The 21,285-nt window shown below is 43.4% G+C and overlaps 1 protein-coding gene across 1 annotated transcript in view; it reads right to left on the bottom strand.

Moving 5' to 3' along the window:
• Window positions 1–21,285, bottom strand: part of b4galt6 (UDP-Gal:betaGlcNAc beta 1,4- galactosyltransferase, polypeptide 6) — a 76,633-nt gene that overhangs the window by 5,902 nt on the left and 49,446 nt on the right. Inside the window, exons 3-7 of the mRNA XM_080194736.1 lie at window positions 17,878–17,991; window positions 16,466–16,590; window positions 14,306–14,422; window positions 8,126–8,313; window positions 7,007–7,129 (exon numbers count right to left, since the gene is read on the bottom strand). Of these exons, the coding sequence (XP_080050862.1) occupies window positions 7,007–7,129; window positions 8,126–8,313; window positions 14,306–14,422; window positions 16,466–16,590; window positions 17,878–17,991 (667 nt within the window). The remainder of the gene's footprint in view (window positions 1–7,006; window positions 7,130–8,125; window positions 8,314–14,305; window positions 14,423–16,465; window positions 16,591–17,877; window positions 17,992–21,285) is intronic.

Here is a 21,285-nt window from a genome sequence, read left to right as displayed (position 1 = left end):
CACTTGACTGGCGACCACATGCACTCCATCTACCACTGACACTCAGTAGCATCAATGTGTACTGTAGCAATTTACCAAAGATCCTTAGACAGCATCTTACAAACCCATGACCATTTCCATCTAGAAGGACAAGGGTAGCAGGTACATGAGAACACCACCACCTGCAAGTTCCCCTCCAAACTACTCACCATCATGACTTGGAAACATATTGCTTCAGTCGTTTCCATCGTGGGTCAACCCACAGTACATAGACTGAATTCAAGGCAGCAGCTCACCACCACCTTCAAGGGCAACTAGGGATGGGCCAGCCAGCAACATCCACATCCCACAAATAAATTTAAAAATATTTAGCAAAAAAGAAACATGTTGTCAAAGCTTTTGCCTTGCAATCATCAGATCAAATGTAAGAATGCCAAATTTAAAGCAATCACAACAATTTATACAACAGGAGGAATGGGTATTGACTGGTTGTCAAGTCTACTCTGATTGGCCAAGTATTGCAATGGAGAAAGCAACTGGGAATTTTTGGCTCCCTAAGCTTAGAAGTAATTCAATAACAGAGCAAGGCTTGAACATATTCCCTTTTTTTTTGCAGAGAACAGATGTGTGTATGAATGGATGTCATTTTTAATGAGCATAAATGAGCCACTTTACTGGCTTGACTGATTATCCAAAATTGGTTGTTAGTGTAACCATTAGCATACTCAGCAAGTGCTGCCCAATGACAGAACAACATCCATTAGTAACAGCAGATATTTTGTTTTTGGCAAGCACTGGTTTATCTTATTCTGCCTATTACATACAACTAAGGAACACAATGATTCAATCAGCCAAAGTTTGGGACACAGGGCCTACATACCTGGCATCACAAATTCAGACATGTCATTACTCATTTGTGTAGTTACAGAATGTACTTCAGGACTGGTGGCAGCATCCCATTGAAGGAAAATACCTCTCACTTAGCTACTGCAGTGAGGTTTCCATGTCGTGAGATTTCATAGGGTCTGTAGTCAATGTTGTTGTTCGGACAGGACGTACCCAGGGATGGTGATGGTGACGGTGATGTTTGCGGTATTTGCTGCAAGGTATGATTTGATGGTTATGACTATCAGGCTGTTGCTTGACCAGTTTGAGAGACCATTCTCCCAATTTTGGCTCAGGCCACCAGATGCTAGTAAGCAGGACTGGGTGTGCTCTTGCCATTTCTGTACCTAGGTTAATGTTAGAGGGTCTGCCCAGTTTCATTTTTTTTGGACTTTGCAGAAGTTTGACAATTGAGTGGCTTGCAAAGCAGTTTCAGAGGGCAGTTAAGAGTCAACCACATCAGTGATTCTGGACTTGCATGTCAGCCAGACCAGCTGAAGACAGCAGACTTCCCTTCCTAAAAGAACATTCATGGCAATCAGTAACGATTTCAAGGTCACCATTACTAATATTAGCGTTTACTTAATTTAACAGAATTTAAATTTCATCAGGTGGGATTTTAACTCATGTCCCCAGAACATTAATCAGGGCCTTCCAATTAGCAGTCCAGTGCTATTGCTACAGTGCTGCCTATATTTGTTATTCAAAGCCCAATAACAGCACTTTTCCCATTATTTTGGGCTCAAGTCCCTGCTGAGTGATTTTAAGACCTCACTCTACTCCTCTGTAGTTTGTTTCTGTTATCTAGATCCATACCCTCTCCACTGCCAAGACCAACAACTTCTGCCTCTGTAATATTATCCTTCTCCACGAGCAGTTTTGTTTTATTCTTTGAAGATGTGGGCATTGCTGGCTAGGTCAGCATTTATTGCCCATTGCGATTTGCCCTCGAGGTGGTGGTAGTGGACTGTCTTCTTAAACCGCTACCATCTCTGTGGTGTGTGAGGTTACTGTCTCCCAGGATTTTGATCCAGTGATATAGCTTCAAGTCAGGACAGGATGTGGCTTGAAGGGGAACTTGGTGTTCCCATGAATCTGCTGCCCTTGTCCTACGAGATAGAGGTCACAGGTTTATAAGGTGCTGTCAAAACAGCCTTGGTGAGTTACGTAGTGCATCTTGTACACACTGCTGCCATTGTGCGCAAGAGTTGCTGGAGCTGCACTCATCTAGGCAACAAGACAGCATTCCATTATAATACTCACTTGTGTCATGTAGCTGGTGGACAGGTTTGTTTTAGGGAGTTAAGGAGGTGAGTTATTCACTACAGAATTCCTGGCCTCTGAGCTGTTCTTGTATAAATACTGTGGCTACATCTGGTTAGGATTATATTTAGAAACATGAGAGGGAATCTCATAGAAACTTAGAGTATAGGATGTTGTGGCTGAAATTTGTACAGGGTATATGTAAAAACATGATTTTTGGGACCAAAAACCTGGGGTCATCTTATACAGCAGGTCCATTTCTACACCACAATCTACAGGATCTTTTTCACATTGCCCTCACCCCAGCAGTGAATCATCAACCACTCCTCCATTCCATAATCATTCATTAGAATACTTGCAGAGCTCACATCATGCCAAGTCTCACAGTGGATAAGCCCAATTACAACCTGCCCCTACTGGAACCATCTGCCTCTGAATCCTCTTGACGTACCGTGAAGACCTGAGACAGGGTGCAGAGGAGATTTACCAGAATGGTTTCAGAGTTGCAGAGATTTCAGCTACATGAATAAATCAGAGAAGTTGGGGTTGCTCGCATTAGAGCGGATAAGGCTGTTGACGAGATTTGATATAGGTGTTCAAAATCATAATTTAGGGTTGGAGGTGGGGGAAGAGAGAACCAGAGAGAGAGAGTAGAAAGTTCCCACTGGCAGAAGGGTCAAGAACCAGGTGAACCATTCTCAACTTAAACTCCCCTCTGGTACAAAATAAATCTCCCAGCATTGTGCAACTCACTTCATAAAATTTCCAGAGATGATCATGATTTTTGAATTATTTTCACATGTATATACAGTGAAAAGTATTGTTTCTTGCTCTCTATATAGACAAAACACATCATTCATAGAGAATGAAAGGAGACAGTGCAGAATGTAATGTAACAGTCATAGCTAGAGTGTAGAGAAAGATCAACTTAATGTGAGGGAGGTCCATTCAAAAGTCTGATGGCAACTGGGAAGAAATGTTCTTGAATCAGTTGGTATACGACCTTGGACTTCTGTATCTTTTTCCTGACAGAAGAAGTTGGAAGAGAGAATGTCTGGGGTGTGTGCAGTCCTTAATTCTGCTGGCAGTTTTTCGGAGGCAACAGTAAGTTTAGACAGAGTCAATGGATGGGAGGCTGGTTTGCGTGATGGACTGGACTTTGTTGATGACCTTTTGTAGTTTCTTGCAGTCTTGGACAGAGGAGGAGCCATACCAAGCTGTGATATAACCAGAAAGAATGTTTTCTACGGTGCATCTGTAAATGTTGGAGAGTGTCGTAGCTGACATGACAAATTTCCTTAGTCTACTGAGAAAGTAGAGGTGCTGGTGGGTTTTCTTAACTGAAGTTTCAGCATGGGGGAACTAGGACAGGTTGTTGGTGATCTGGACACCTAAAAACTTGAAGCTCTTGACCATTTCATCCCCATTGATGTAGACAGGGGCATATTCTCCACCATGTTTCCTGAAGTCAATGACTATCTCCTGTGTTTTGCTGACATTGAGGGAGAGATTATTGTTGCTGCACCAGTTCACCAGGTTCTCTATCTCCTTCCTGTACTCTGTCTCATCATTGTTTGAGATCCACGCACTACGGCGGTGTCATCAGCAAACTTGAAAATTGAGTTGGCACCCAGGTCGATAGGGTTGTTAAGACGACAGTGTGTTAGCTTTTATTGGTAGAAATTTGAGTTTTGGAGCCATAAGGTCATGTTGCAGCTGTATAAAACTCTGGTGCAGCCATATTTGGAATATTGCGTACAGTTCTGGTTGTTGTATTATAGAAAGGATGTGGAAGCACTGGAAAGAGTGCAGAGGAGATTTACCAGGATGTTGCCTGGTATGGTGGGAAGGTCTTATGAGAAAGGCTGAGGGACTTGAGGCTGTTTTCATTAGAGAGAAGGTGGTTAAGGAGGTGACTTAATAGAGGCTTATAAGATGATCAGAGGATTAGAAAGAGTGGACAGTGAGAATCTTTTTCCTCAGATGGAGATGGCTAGCATGAGGGGACACACTTTAAATTGATGGGTGATAGATATAGGACAGATGTCAGATGTAAGTTCTTTACTCAGTAGTAAAGGTGTGGAATGCCCTGCCTGCAACAGTAGTGAACTCGCCAACATTAAGAGTATTTAATTAAGAGTATTTCTACATTAAGAGTATTTCTACCTGAATAACTTTTTTGTTTCTGTCTTCACGGAGGAGGACGTGAATAATTTGCCGGGTGTTAGAGACGGAAAGGTGGTAGGACTGGAGGGTCTTAATGACGTTACTGTTACTAGAGAGGAGGTGCTCGACAGACTGGAGGGACTGATTGTGGACAAGTCGCCAGGACCGGATGGAATGCATCCGAGGGTTCTGAAAGAAATGGCGGAGGTGATAGTGGATGCCTTGGTGGTTATTTTCCAGACGTCGCTGGATTCCGGGGAAGTGCCGGAAGATTGGAAAGTGGCTAATGTTACACCGTTGTTTAAGAAGGGTGCCAGGCAAAAGGCAGGGAATTATAGGCCAGTTAGTTTAACATCTGTTGTAGGTAAAATGTTAGAATCTGTCATCAAGGAGAAAATAGCGAGGCATCTTGAGAGGAATTGCTTGATAGAGCAGACGCAGCACGGTTTCGTTAAAGGGAAGTCGTGTCTGACAAATTTACTGGAGTTCTATGAGGATGTGTCTAGGGCAGTGGATAGAGGAGAGCCGGTGGATGTGGTCTTTCTGGATTTTCAGGAGGCGTTTGACAAGGTACCTCACAGGAGGTTATTGCAGAAGGTCAGGGGACATGGAGTTGGGGGTAGGGTGTTAGCGTGGATAGAGGATTGGTTGTCAAATAGGAGGCAGAGAGCGGGGGTCAATGGGTGCTATTCGGATTGGCGGATGGTGACTAGTGGAGTGCCCCAGGGGTCGGTGCTGGGGCCTCAGCTATTTACCATTTATATAGATGATCTGGAGGAGGGAACCGAGTGTAGGGTGTCGAAATTTGCTGATGACACCAAGATTGGAGGAAAGGCAAATTGTGCGGAGGGTGTGGAGAGTCTACAGAAGGATCTAGATAGGCTGGGCGAATGGGCCAGGAAATGGCAAATGGAATTTAATGTTGGCAAGTGCGAGGTGGTCCACTTTGGTAGGAATAATGGTAGGAAGGATTATTACTTACGTGGCGAAAAACTGCAGCAGGCAATGGTGCAGAGGGACCTCGGGGTCCTCGTGCATGAGTCGCAAAAACCCAGCTTGCAGGTGCAGCAGGTGGTCAGGAAGGCGAATGGGATGCTGGCCTTCATAGCGAGGGGGATTGAATATAAAAGTAGGGAGGTCTTGCTGCAGCTGTATAGGGCATTGGTGAGGCCGCAGCTGGAGTACTGTGTGCAGTTTTGGGCGCCGCACTTACGCAACGATATTTTGGCCTTGGAGGGAGTGCAGAGGAGGTTTACTAGGCTGATGCCGGAGTTGAGCTATGAGGAGAGGCTGAATAAACTGGGCTTGTACTCGTTAGAGTTTAGAAGAATGAGGGGAGATCTCATTGAGACGTATAAGATGATGAATGGGATGGATAGGATAGAGGTGGAGAGACTCTTCCCGCTCAGAAAGGATAGTAGGACTAGGGGGCACAGCCTCAAGATAAAGGGGGGGGGGGTTTAGAACGGAGTTGAGGAAGAACTTCTTCACTCAAAGGGTGGTGAATCTCTGGAATTCTCTGCCCGTTGAAGTGGTGGAGGCTACCTCGCTAAATATTTTTAAGACGCGGGTTGATGGGTTTTTGATAAGAGAGGGGATTAAGGGTTATGGGGAGAGGGCAGGAATGTGGAGCTGAGCCATGACAGATCAGCCATGATCTTACTGAATGGCGGAGCAGGCTCGAAGGGCTAGATGGCCTACTCCTGCTCGTATTTCTTATGTTCTTACATGGTCATTGGATAAACATATGATGATATTGGAATAGTGTAAGCGAGATGGGCTTTTAGATCGTTGCACCGACTTGTGAAACCATCGAGGGCCGAAGGGCCTGTACTGCACTGTAATGTTCTATGTTCTGTGAGTTGAAGGGGAATTTGGCCACAGTCATAAGTGTAAAAGGAGTATAGTAAGGGGCTGAGGACACAGCCTTGTGTGGCACCGGTATTGTTGCCTATCCTTACTAATTGCGGTCAGTGGGTTAGGAAGTTCAGGATCTAGTCGCAGAGGGAGGAACCGAGCCCCAGGCCCTAGAGATGAGTTTCATAGGAATAATGGTGTTGAAGGCTGAGCTGCAGTCAATAAATAGAAGTCTGACATAGGTGTCCTTGCTATCTAGGTGTTCCAGAATTGAGTACAGGGTCAGGGAAATGGTGTATGCTGTGGACCAGTTGCAGCAGTAGGCAAACTGTAGTGCATCTAGGCAATCTGGGAGGCCAGAACTGATGCATGCCATGACTAATCTTTCAAATCAATTCATGGAGATCAGAGCCACCAGACGGTAGTCATGGAGGCACACTGTTTGGCTTTTCTTCGGTACAGGGATGATGTTCATCTTTTCGAAGCAGGTAGGGAACTTAGATTGGTGTAAAGAGAGGTTGAAGGTGTCTGCAAATACCCCCGCCAGTGATCTTAGTGAATGGCGCGCAGACTCAATAGCTGAATGGCCTGCTTCTGCTCCTACATCTTGTAGTTTTCTCAAAGTGAGCCACATCATTCAAGACAGAACAAAGATAAATAATTCCCCTGTAATTGTTGCAGCTAGTGTGTTCTACTTAAGTTAGAAGTGTTGAATATCATTTAAAATATCCCATCTTCAATTCAAATAGCTAAAAGGGATCAAAATGCAAACTATTTAACAGAAAAGGCTCAGCCCTGACTCCATCTTTGAGTCATCACCTCCAGCCTTAAATTTATACATCTGAACAGTTCTTACCTACGCCACAGGTCATCGTCTTCTCCCCCCCATCCCCAGAAAGCATTGGGAAATCCATTGATCTTCCTGAACTGCTCCACTGTGAGACCACTGACCCCACCGAAGAACTCATTGTACGGCAGACTAGAAAACAGACGAAAGAAATAAGGTCATCATCCAAGGACTGTATGGCGTGAAATTTTAAAACAAAAAGACTCAAAGAATAGAAATTGAAAACTCACCCCATTAACTTTGTCAGTGCGTTAAGAAAGATATTTAATACGTTAACCAGAACATAAAATATACAGGGCAAAGAAACAGCAATTTGTTAAAAGGAAAGAGTAGCTGCGTTCAGCTTAAACACAAAATACTAAAGAAAATTATTCCATTCACATAACGCCATGCAGCAACAGAAAAGGATTCTAGCTATTCATTTATGTTCGCTGAAGATGAAAGCATTTACTAAGTAATTGATAAACCAATGTACTTGGTTCAAAGGGAAGCTAGGGACAAAGAAACAGAAGAATAGGCTGCCAGGGTTATACGAAGATAAAAAAGGGTCAAATGGAAAGTAAACATTGACAAAGACTAACTGAGTTGAATTGTCTGCTTCTCGGTGTTATTGAGCAGGATTTTACGGCCTCGCTCATCCCAAAGCCGTAAAATCCCACCCGAGGCCAACGGACCTTTCCGTTGTCACTCCATTGCCTGCTCCGATTCCCACGTCAGGCGGGGCAGTAAAGTTTCAGCTGTTATTTCTCTGTCACTCTGTGCATTTATTCTGAACAGCAGCAAGCTATTCTTGATAAGTAATCTCAGGTAACAGAGAAACATTTATGATCTGACGAAGTTGTACAAAATAGGTAACAGAAATAAGATTGGCAAAAGCTAAAATTTACCGCTTTCTTTCAAAAATAAAGCAAAAACACAACTGAACAATTGCAACAAGATTTACTTTGCAGTTTCAATGCTTGCACTGGGCAGGTGACTGAGTCTCTCTCGTTTTTTTTTTCCCTCACCCCCACCCAAAACAGTTACAGATTTTGCACTTCAGAGGAATATGTCCAACTATAGGAGATACAAAATGGATGGTGCAGTCCAAACTATAGAGATACAAAAATGGGTGGTGCAGATACTTACAGGTACATGTACTTATCCAGCTTTGATGCAAAATGCCGTGGCATCTGCCCACATCCATAGTAGTTACGATCACTTTCCGGGATGTGATCAACATCATGGAAAACAAGACAGTCCCAATCTAGATCTTTCATAGCTTCCATAAAACCAACATTAAACAACATTGCACGATTAAAGGGATAGTTACCAGCCTGTAGTGAGAAAAGGTGGGGAAGAAAGGTTTAAAGACTTGCATTTATATAGCATCACCCATAACCATAGGATGTTCCAAAGTGCTTTACTGCTATAAATGTAGGAAATGGGACAAACAACTTACACACCCTATGGGGTACAGATTTCAAAGACATACTGCCCTTGAGTGATGGAATTCTTCCTCATCGCAGTCTTAAATGGCCTGCCCCTTATTCTGAGACAGAGACAGGAATCAAATACCCCATGGCACTATTTTGAAGAGTAGGGGAATTATCTTTAGTATCCAGAGCTAATATTAATAAAAAACTAGTCATTAGCACATCAGTTTGTGGGAATTTGCTGTGTTTTTGTTTCAGGTTCCAGCATCCACTGTATTTTGCTTTGAACTATCAGTGAGGTTGGTTGGCTCACAATGATAAATTGTTGTTGAAAAAGCCATGGAATCATGTTTGGTCACATCTGGCATTTCCTGATGTATTTGATGACAGTTCACCCGTTAACTCAAATGGACCTCATTCTTGTCCTGAACGTTAAGTGTATAAACCAGATATTGTAAGTTGTTTTAACTTTCTGAACATGTAAAGTTTATTCCAAACCTGCAGAATCTTGTGGTTTTATACCCTTAAGCATCTTGAATCTCAAGTTTATCCAACTTCAAATAAAACATTATTAGTCACTGACCAGATTTCCCCACCTCAAACTGGGACCTGGCTATCCCTAATTGCTAGGCAATTTCAGAGAGCATTTAAAGGGCCAACCACATTACTGGGGGCAGGAATCACATTTTTATTCTTTCATGGGACATAGACATCACTGGCTAGGTCAGTGTTTTTATTGCTCATCCCTAACTGCCCTTGAGAAGGTGGTAATGTGCCATCTTCTTGAACCACTAGCTCATTTGGTGTAGGTACTGTGCTGTTATGAAGGGAGTTCCAGGATTTTGACCCAGCAACAGTGAAGGAACAACAAAATAGTTGCAAGTCAGGATGCTGTGTGGCTTGTAGAGAAATTTGAAGATGTTGGATCACCCGTGCATTTTGTCCTTTTAGGAGGTAGAGGTCACGGGTTTGGAAGGTGCTGTCAAAGGAGCCTTGGTGAGTTTTGCAATGCATCTTGTAGATGGTACACACTACTGCCACTGCACTGGTAGAGAAAGGGGTAAATGCTGGTGATGGTGAATCAGGTGCCAATCAAGTGGGCTGCTTTGCCCTGGATTGAGGTTTGCTGTTGATACAATTACACTAATTCAGGCATCAGGAGTACTCACTCACATTTCTGATTAGCACCTTGTGGACAGGATTTGGGGAAGTCAGGAGATGAGTTACTTGCTACAGAATTCCCAGTCTCTGACTGCTCTTGTAGCCACAGTATTTATATGGCTAGTCCAGTTCAATTTCTGGTCGCTGGTAACTCCCAGGTGTTGATAGTAGGGGATTCAGCGATGGTAATACTGTTGAATGTCAAAGGGAGATGGTTGGATTCTCTCATTGGAGATGGCCATTGCCTGATACTTGTGTGCCACTAATATTATTTGCCATTTATCAACCCAAGCCTTAATGTTGTCCATTTGCTGTTCAAGGCATAAACTGTTTCAGTATCTGAGAAGTTGTGAATGGCCTAAACATTTGTGCAGTCATCAGCAAATATCCCCTCTTCTGGCCCCATGATGGAGGAAAGTTCACAGCAGAAATAGCTGAAGATGGCTGGGTCTAGAACACAACCCTGTGGCACTACTGCAATGATGTTCTGGACTGACTTGACAGACTTCTAAGTACAACCAATTTTCTTTTGTGCCTGGCCTTATCCAACCAGTGGATATTATCCCCCCACACTACCCTGATCACCATTGACTCTGTTTCATCAAGGAGCCCTACACACTGTCAAATGCAGCTTTGACATCATCCACTGTCACTCTCACTTCATGAGTTCAGCTCTTTTATCCATGTTTAAATCAAGGCTGTAGTGAGGTCAGGTGCCAATGGTCCCTGTAGGATCCAAACTGAGTGTTAGTGAACAGATTCCTGAGTAAGTTCCACTGTCTGTAATAGCACTGTCAATGACCCCTTCCATCACTTTACTGATAATCAAGAGTATTAGGTAGAGCAGAATTGGCTGGGTTCTGTGTGGACAGGACATACCTTGGCAATTTTCAACATTTTTCTGGCTATATTGGAACAACTTGACTAACGGCACAGTAGTTTTGGTCACAAGTCATTATTATTGCTGCAATGTTGTCAGGGCCCATAGCCTTTGTCATACCTAGTGCCTGCAGCCATTTCTTGATATCATGGGGAGAGAACCAAATTGGCTGAGAACTGACATCCATACTGCCAGGGACAAGGAGGAGGCAGAGATGGGTCATCCACTCTTCTGGCTAAAGATGTAGGCTAGACCAGCTAAGGACAGCAAATTGCTTTCAGTAAAGGACATTGTCATTATAACCCATCTGGTGCAGCAATCAAATGATAGTTTCAAGATCACCATTACTGAGACAAGTTTCCAGATTCATTAACTGAATTTAAATTCCACCGGCTGCTGTGGTAATCTCTAAACTGTCTGTGCTTTATACGCTCTGTGTGAGGCCAGCACACTCCATTCACCTGACGAAGGGGCTAACCCCGAAAGCTTGTGAGTCTATTATCAAATAAATCGGTTGGACTAAAACCTGGTGTTGTCAGACTTTTTACTGTCTTTACGCCAGTCCAACGCCAGCATACCCACATCGTGGGATTTGAACCCATGGTTCCAAAACATTTGCCTGGATCTCTGATTTACTAGTCCAGAGACATCATCATTACCTCTTAAGATCACACACAAGTTGAGAAAGTGTATACAAGACTCCAGGAGACTTCTGGCATGATGCAAAAGTGGGAATTCTCAACAGGGAGCAGAAAGGCTATGGTCTCTGACAATATCCTTCAGTAATAATAAAAGGCTGGTGCTCCTGAACTAGCTGCTTCCCTAGCCAATACAGCCACAACACTAGCATCTATCAAATACCAACCAACGTGGAAACTGCCCAAATACATCTGTTATTTATCACTAGATGACTGTACATAATGTCTGTACTATTCAAGTGATCCAGACTTCAGAAAATGCTGTTGCCAATTTAAAATATTTACATCCCGTATCTTCTCCCTTCCCAAGTTTATGTATAATTCCACAAGGAGACAGCAATCAGCTGATGCACTTCCAGGTCTCTAACAATATCCTAAAATGAAGACTCATTCCGACTCAGAACGATTGCAGTGGTGTTTGATGCAATGGAGTGACTTGTGATGCTAATCTAATAGTTTCATGGTCACCAATGATGAGACTAGGTTTTCAATCCAATTTAAGTAATTGAATTTAAATCCTCTGGCTGCCATGCTGAGCTTTGAGCTCCTATCTCCTGATCAGTAGTTCAGGCCTCTGGATTGTAGAAAAGTACAGCACAGGAACAGGCCTTTTGCCCTTCAAGCCCATGTCGATCATGATGCCCTAACTAAACTAAAACAAAAATCTTCTGCCCTTTCTTGGACTGCATCCTAATTCATGTGCCCATCCAGATGCCTCTTCAATGTTGCTAACGTGCCTGCTTCCATCACCTCCTCTGGCAGCACGTTCCAGGCACCCACCACGCTCTGCATGAAAAACTTCCCTCACATCTCCCTTAAACTTTCCTCTCTCAGCTTGAACCTGTGCCCCCTTGTAATTGACACATCCACCCTGGGAAAATAGCCTCTGACTGTTTAAGCCTCTCACCATTTTGTTGACATCTATCAGGTTTCCCCTCAGTCTCCATACTAATCCATAAGGATGAGAGGGGGGACTTAGTGGTAGGGGATGGGGAAATGGCTGAGGCCCTGAATAACTTTTTTGTTTCGGTCTTCACGGAGGAGGACATGAGTAATTTGCCGGGTGTTAGCGATGGAAAGATGGTAGGAGTGGAGGGCCTGAATGACATTGTTACTAGAGAGGCGGTGCTCGACAGACTGGAGGGACTGATTGTGGACAAGTCCCCAGGACCGGATGGAATGCATCCAAGGGTTCTGAAGGAAATGGCGGAGGTGACAGTGGATGCCTTGGTGATTATTTTCCAAACGTCGCTGGATTCCGGGGAAGTGCCAGAAGATTGGAAAACGGCTAATGTTACGCCGTTGTTTATGAAGGGTGCCAGGCAAAAGGCAAGGGATTATAGGCCGGTTAGTTTAACGTCTGTTGTAGGTAAAACGTTAGAATCTGTGATCAAGGAGAAAATAGCGAGGCATCTTGAGGAGAATTGTTTGGTAGAGCAGACGCAGCACGGTTTTGTTAAGGGGAAGTCGTGTCTGACAAACTTATTGGAGTTCTATGAGGATGTATCTAGGGCAGTGGATAGAGGAGAGCCGGTGGATGTGGTCTTTCTTGATTTTCAGAAGGCGTTTGACAAGGTACCTCACAAGAGGTTATTGCAGAAGATAAGGGGGCATGGAGTTGTGGGTAGGGTGTTAGCGTGGATAGAGGATTGGCTGTCAAATAGGAGGCAGAGAGTGGGGGTCAATGGGTGCTATTCGGATTGGCGGATGGTGACTAGTGGAGTGCCCCAGGGGTCGGTGCTGGGGCCTCAGCTATTCACCATTTATATAGATGATCTGGAGGAGGGAACCGAGTGCATGGTGTCGAAATTTGCTGATGACACCAAGATTGGTGGAACGGCAAATTGCACGGAGGGTGTGGAGAGTCTGCAGAAGGATCTAGATAGGCTGGGCGAATGGGCCAGGAACTGGCAAATGGAATTTAATGTTGGCAAATGTGAGGTTGTCCACTTTGGTAGGAATAATGGTAGGAAGGACTATTACTTACATGGTGAAAAACTGCAGCATGCGACGGTGCAGAGGGACCTCGGGGTCCTTGTGCATGAGTCGCAAAAACCCAGCCTGCAGGTGCAGCAGGTGGTCAGGAAGGCAAATGGGGTGCTGGCCTTCATAGCGAGGGGGATTGAAAATAAAAGTAGGGAGGTCTTGCTGCAGCTGTATAGGGCACTGGTGAGGCCGCAGCTGGAGTACTGTGTGCAGTTTTGGTCGCCGCACTTACGCAAGGATATTTTGGCCTTGGAGGGAGTGCAGAGAAGGTTTACTAGGCTGATTCCGGAGTTGAGGGGATTGAACTGAGGAGAGGCTGAATAAACTAGGCTTGTACTCATTAGAGTTTAGAAGAATGAGGGGAGATCTCATTGAGACGTATAAGATGTTGAATGGGATGGATAGGATAGAGGTGGAGAGGCTCTTCCTGCTCAGAAAGGACAGTAGGACTAGAGGGCACAGCCTCAGGATAAAGGGGGGGGGGGTGGTTTAAGAACGGAGTTGAGGAGGAACTTCTTCACTCAAAGGGTGGTGAATCTCTGGAATTCTCTACCCGTTGAAGTGGTGGAGGCTGCCTCACTCAATATTTTTAAGACGCGGGTTGATAGGTTTTTGATAGGCAAGGGGATTAAGGGTTATGGGGAGAGGGTGGGAATGTGGAACTGAGCCACGACAGATCAGCCATGATCTTATTGAATGGCGGGGCAGGCTCGAGGGGCTAGATGGCCTACTCCTGCTCCTATTTATGTTCTTATGTAACAGAACAACTTTGCTACCTTACTCTCATTTAGTCATAAATATTACATTAAGCTGGATTTCAACACTTCCATGACCGGTGGGTTTGAAGGCAGGGTCACTTAGAGGGAGCCAAGCCTCACTGTAGTACCAGTTATGGCCATTGCTCTCAGTGGTGCTCCAACTGGCCAGCAGCTCTCCAAGGAGGAACTTGCTGTTGCTGAGGGGCCATAAGTTCTGCTTCAGGTCAATTAACACTTCTGGAATACAGTGGATCAGGTTATAAACCCCAGCATCAGGTTAAATCCAGTCCATTATGTCACCCAGATAGAAAAACGAAAAGCTGGGGTGTAATTTTAATCTTTTATACAAAGAAGCTACCTGGGGTCCAGTTTGTTTCAGTGACTTTCAACATAAAAGGTTTTTTTTTTACCTGCTCGATAACATAAAATCCAAACTGCACGTGTTGCCGTTGAAGCATTGGAATCAAATGCCGAAATAAAATTGGGAGGTGCTCGTGTCGATTGCGGAATGGAATAAGAATTGCCACCTGTAAAATACAACTATCTTATCAACTTTATCTTGTGTTCAAATATTATCCACAAATGCCATGGTCATAGGCCGAACCAGAAGTGTTCTGCAACTCTACTCTATTTAAGACAATGAAATATGGAACACATCAAATCTTTGGGCTCATTTAGTGTCTTAAAAACCTTACACACCCATTCGACATGTCCAGTACAACTCTCACCAATTTTTACAGATGCACCATAGGAAGCATTCTTTCTGGTTGTATCACAGCTTGGTATGGCTCCTGCTCTGCCCAAGATGGCAAAAAACTACAAAGTTTTGTGAACGTAGCCCAGTCCACCACGCAAACCAGCCTCCCATCCATTGACTCCGTCTACACTGCCTGCTGCCTCAGCAAAGCAGCCAGCATAATCAAGGACCCCACACACCCAGATATTCTCTCTTCCATTTTCTTCAATCAGGGAAGATGATACAAAAGTCTGAGGTCATGTACCAACCGACTCAAGAGCAGCTTCTTCCCTGCTGTCATCAGGCTTTTGAATGGGCCTACCAAAAATTCTGATCTTTCTCTGCACCCTAGCTACGACTGCAACACTATGTTCTGCACCCTGTCCTTTCCCTTATGTACTCTACGAACGATATACGTTTCACCTGTATAGTGCACAAGAAACAACACTTCTCACTGTATTTGGTACATGTGGCAATAATAAATCAAAATTTCTCCATTAATCATAGTACCATCGAACTATAGAAAATTTACAGCTCAGAAACAGACCTTTTGGCCCTTCTTGTCTGTGCCAAACCATTTTTTGCCTAATCCCACTGAACTGCACTTGGACCATATCCCTCCACACCCCTCTCATCCATGAACCTGTCCAAGTTTTTCTTAAATGTTAAAAGCGATCCTGCATTTACCACTTTATCTGGCAGCTCATTCCACTCTCCCACCACTGTGTGAAGCCCCCCCCCCAATGTTCCCTTTAAACTTTTCTCCTTTCACCCTTAACCCATGCCCTCTGGTTTTTTTTCCTCCCTTAGCCTCAGTGGAAAAAGCCTGCTTGCATTCACTCTATCTACACCCATCAAAATCTTACACACTTCTATCAAATCTCCCCTCATTCTTCTACGCTCCAGGGAATAAAGTCCTAACCTATTCAATCTCTCTGTAACTCAGCTTCTCAAGTCCCGGCAACATCCTCCTGAACCTTCTCTGCATTCTTTTAACCTTATTTACATCCTTCCTGTAAGTAGGTGACCAAAACTGTACAGAATATTCTAAATTTGGCCTCACCAATGCCTTATATAGCCTTACCATAACACTCCAACTTTGATACTCAATACTCCGATTTATAAAGGCCCAATGTACCAAAAGCACTCTTTACGACCCTACCCACCTGTGATGTCACTTTTAGTGAAATCTGTACCTGTATTCCCAGATCCCTCTGTTCAACTGCACTCTTCAGAGTCCTACCATTTAGCCTGTACATTGTACTTTGGTTTGTCCTTCCAAAGTGCAATACCTCACATTTGCCTGCGTTAAGTTCCATTTGCCATTTTTCAGCCCATTTTTCTAGTTGTTCCAAATCCCATCACTTCTGCTGAAGACCTTTTTTCCTTTAAGCTGCACACTGCCAGCTGACAGAGCCACACAATTTGATAGAAATTTGGTTGGTCAAAAATGCCTAATTTCTGACCCAATTTGGAAAAACATTACAAATCAAAAGCTGAAGACAAACAAAAATGACCGTCAATACAGCATCCTATTAGGAATTATAGCGCACAGATTTTTCTTAGTGTTATTAGTTAAAGCTACCTCTTGATGGTTCAGCAACGAAAAGCTAAGGCCAAGTTTAATGCATGATACCAAGGAAATCTTCCCTCTTTGCATGGATTTGTAAACACAACTGCATTGCAATACATGAAGACAGGGGTGAAAGGTGCTTTTGTAGCATTAAGTTGATGCGGAGCCATAAGACAAGTAACTTTTCTTTGTATACGATTTATGAAAAATATAAAGTAAGATAAAGGTCGATTGCTTTAATACACAATCTGAAATCCTCACCTTCCAGCGAGGTTTACAGTCCTTAGGCTTCCAGTGACCTCCATGCTGGATTTCTAAATCTTGTGAAAATAAGCGGTGGATTTCTTCCATCTCGATTTCACTCATGTTAACATCAATAAACCCCTCTAGGTAACAAAAAAAAAATCAAAACAGGGAGTGAGGAGTGTTTCCTTAACAGAGGATGGTTGTGCGCATCAGAGTAAAGGAATTAATAGTCAAAGCTTTCCATATCAGGCTTATGAGAGAAGGCAAACTGATTAAGAGGTGCACTCCAAGTTGCAATTTATCCAGAAGAATGTTGCCAGCTCCCTAACTTATACCAAGCTCCATTCCCCTGTCCCAGTGCAGGGATTTCAATATCCTTAGACACAAGTGCAACCTCTACAATTTTCACTCGTCCTACCTCAGTACTTCTGATTTGGAGAGAGTTTTAAATTCTCGTCCTTGTTTTCAACTTCCTTCATGGCCTTACCCCTCTATCATCCTATCTTCTTCAGCCCAACAACTATCAAAATCATTGCCATTCCCCAATTCTAGCTTCTTGTGCCAGAGTTGTAATCATCCCACTCCCTCGCCTTATCCCCTACCAAGGCCCCAACTTCAAATTCCTTCCCTAAACCTTTACCTCTCTTTCTAGCTTTAAGATGCTCCTTAATTTTAAAAGGGCGGGAAAGTGGAACTGAGCCACGACAGATCAGCCATGATCTTATTGAATGGTGGGGCAGGCTCGAAGGGCTGGATGGCCTACTCCTGCTCCTATTTCTTATGTTCTTATGTTCTTAAAATAAGAATAATACAGCACAGGAACAAGCCTTCTGGCCCACCATGCCTGTGTCAATAAGCAGTTTCTAGCCCTCTGTTTGCCTCCTCCATCAAGATACACTTGAACATTGCTAATGTGCATTCTTCCACCACCTCCATTAGCAGTGCATTCCAGGCACCCATCACCCTTAGTTTCACAACACGACTCCCCAAAACTTACCATCTCTCACCTTAAACCTGTGCCCTCTTGTAGTCGATGCTTCCACATCCACCCTGTCTATGCCTGTCATAAATTTTGTAGAAATAATCTATGTATAATAGTCATACCTCTTTGACCAAACACTTGATAATTACCCCCCATATTCTCCTGATATCACACAGTGCAAACGTTCTTGTGAAATGTCCAGAGATGTTTTAAATCATTAAGGGCACTACATGATTACAAAGGTGTTTGAAGTGTTGGGAAATTCTATCAGCTCAACCTGCTTGTATTTGATGTACAATTGTTGTTAAAATGCAAAAAAGTGAGTAAGTGTACAGCAACAATACTGATGCATGTACGGTACCCCTACAGACAGCTCACACATTCATTAAAAGAGAACTCAGTAATAATTATATGTGTTCTCCTTTTTTAACTTTATAAAACTTACTCATAGAAGGTAGTCTTTCTGGACAAGGTAGGCCAGGAGAATATGTGAAATCTTCAGGAAGGTACGTTCCACTCTGACCAAGGTACTCACTTGAATTATACCCTTCAAGATAATCTAGGGAGGGAAAATGATAAGGCACGGTCAATTAATGCAACGCAATGGTAACAACTGATTGAAGCACAACATGTCTATTCAGCACTCTGTTCACTATTACACATGCTAGGGAGAGATTACAAATTTAATTTAGTTTGACAAAAATAAACAGGCACTTGCTCACCTTCACACCAATTGTTTTAATCCCTTAATAGAAAGCCCTCTGTCCCACATTTAATTTGCTGCCACAACACTGTTCCTTGCTTAGGACTACACATTTTAATATGGTTATAGTCAGAAAGTGACAATTCTCCCTTGCACAAATGTTTGTTTTTTTGCCAAGGACATAGTGAAAAGAAACTAACATGATAGATACTTCATAAATTTAACTCCTAATGTTGCTGAGGGTATAGAACGATGAAAACATTTAACTGGAAGAGTAAATTGTCTTTTGAAGTACTCCTTTATCTGATCAAATTCCTTAATCTGGAATTAGGCATCTACAGGCAGCATGGTGGCTAGCACTGTTGCCTCACAGCGTCAGGGAACCAGGTTCAATTCAAGCCTCGGATCACAGTGGGTGCGGAGTTTGCATGTTCTCCCAGTGTCTGATAGGGTTTCCTCTGGGAGCTCTGGGTTCCTCCCACATGCCAAAAGATGTACAGGTTAGGTTGATTAGCTATGCTAAATTGTTTCTTAGTGTCAGGGGACTTGTAGGATAAATATGTGGGGTTACGGGGATACAATCTCGGTGGGATCCTGGTCAGTGCAGACTTGATGGGCCAAATGGCCTCCTTTGGCACTGTAGGGATTCTAAGGTAACTTGGATGAAAGGGTAAATTGTCTTTTGAAGTACTCTTTCATCTGATCGTTTTTGGGGATATCATGTCTAATCCTTTCACTAAACTAGCTCACTGGTAGCATTTCCACTTGAATCAGCAAGTTACCAGGTTAACCATTAAATTACTTGAATCCCTGTAGTTCAGAAGGAGGCCATTCAGCCCATCAAATCTGCACTGACTCTTTGGAAGGGAATCTTACTCAGGCCCACCCCCTCACTCTATCCCTGTAATCCCACACATTTACCATGGCTAATCTCCCTAACCCACACATCTTCAGGCACCAGAGAGCAATTTAGCATGGCTAATCCAGCACATCTTTGGACTGTGGGAGAAAACCCACGCAGAGAACATGTAAACTCCACACAGTCACCAAAGATCCGAATCAAACTCTGGCCTGGCACCGTGAGGCGACACTGTGCCACCGAGCTCCAATCCAGAACACAAGAGCTGATACTTTGGTTTAACAGGAAGGGTGTGCAGATTGCCGGCAAGCCCTGTTGTTGGGGTATTAGACGGAAGGCCTTTCTGGCTGTTCAGATGCTTGGTTAATACCTTATGAAGTACTTTTATTACTTTCATGTCACTGAACCTTTCATTTGACATTTTAGACAATTTAAAACATCTTCATCCATCAGAAGGGATTTAAATAAACTATTATTTTTCAGTTCTGTTGAAGAGTCATACAAAGTTGAAACATTAACCATTTCTCTCTCCATTGATGCTGTCAGACCTGCTGAATTTATCCAGCGTTTCCTGGTTTATATTATTTTTCAGTATTTTCTTTCCCCGTCAGTCCATCAAGATGAACCTTCTGCAAATTCCTTTCTCTTTCCTAAGTGAAGTTACGCTTAAAACACAACAGAAATACTGAAGTGAGGAAAAGGACTGTTCATAGCTGGTACTCGATAAACTGTCTGCTATCTACAGCTCCACATCTTATAATGTGCTGACAGGATTCAATAGATAGGGAAGGAAATCCTGACTGCTCACAGCCCACAATATGTTATCATCAGAATGGATTCAAGAGACTCATAGTTGAACAGGAAGATAGAAAATATTGTCTTCTTTTTAATTCATTCATGGGATATGGCCACTGGCTGGCCAGCATTTATTGCCCAAGCCGAGATGCTCTTGGAGGGCAGTTGCGAGTCAACCACATTGCAGTGGCTCTGGAGTTACACGTAGGCCAGACAGGTAAGGACAGCAGATTTCCTTTCCTAAAAAGGGACATTAGTGAACTAGATGGGTTTTTCCTGACAATTGTTTTCATGGTCATCAGTAGATTCTTAATTCCAGATTATTTTTGTTGAATTCATATTCTACCAAATGCCATAGCAGGGTTTGAACCCAGGTCCCCAGAACATTAGCCGAGTTGTGAACTGAGGGGGAAAAAATAATGCCTGAAGAAATCTGATGACAATGGTCAAAATACATATTTTGCCTATCCTGAGTAATGGTTCTGCTTGTAACATGATTTGGAGGAAAATGTAACTGGTTTGATTAGTAAGTTTGCGGACGACACAAAGGTTGGTGGTTTGGGGATAGTGATAAGGACCAGAGGATACAACAGGATATAGCTCAGATGGAGACTTGAGCAGAGAAGTGGCAGATGGTGTTTAATCCAGACAAAAAGGTAATGCATTTTGAAATATATAATACAGATAGGAAGTATACAGTAAATGGCAGAACCCTTAGAGTATTGATAGGCAAAGGGATCTGGGTACACAGGTCACTGAAAGTGACCATGCAGGTGGAGTAGGTAGTCAAGGCGGCATATGGCACGTTTGACTTCATCGGTTGGGACACTTTTAAAAATTGGCAAGTTGTGTTACAGCTTTATGGAACCTTGGTTAGGCTGCACTTGAAATAAAAAGTTTTCAATTCTGGTCACCACACTACCAGAAGGATGTGGAGGCTTTGGAGAGGGTACAAAAAAGAATTTACCAGGATGTTGCCTGGTATGGAGGGCATTAGCTATGAGGAAAGCTAGAGAAACTTGGTTTGTTCTCACTGGAATGACAGAGATTGAGGGACAACCTGATAGAAGTCTACAAGATTATGAAAGGCATGGACAGAGTGGATAGTCAGAAGCTTTTTCCCAGTGTGGAAGAGTCAATTACTAGGGGGCACAGGTTTAAAAGGTGCAAAGGGCAAGGTTTAAAGATGTACAAGGCAGATTTTTCACACAGGGTGATGAGTGCCTAGAACTCGCTGCTGGGGGAGTGGAAGCGTATATGGTAATGATTTTTAAGGGGCGTCTTGACAAATACATGAATAGGATGGGAGTAGAGGGATATGGTCCCCGGAAGGGTAGGGCGTTTTAGTTAATTCAGACAGTATGGTCCGTGCAGGCTCGGAAGACTGAAGGGCCTGTTCCTGTGCTGTAATTTTGTTTGTTCTTTGATCTGAAAGATCTGTTAAACTCTTTACATTGCTTATGACATTACAACTTTGTCCATAATTAAAGGGACAA

This window comes from Carcharhinus amblyrhynchos, chromosome 8 (genome assembly GCF_965287045.1).
Source record: "Carcharhinus amblyrhynchos chromosome 8, sCarAmb.v2.hapA, whole genome shotgun sequence".
NCBI lineage: Eukaryota > Metazoa > Chordata > Chondrichthyes > Carcharhiniformes > Carcharhinidae > Carcharhinus > Carcharhinus amblyrhynchos.
Note: the sequence above shows the minus strand (reverse complement) of the source record. Positions and strands in the feature narration are given on the sequence as shown.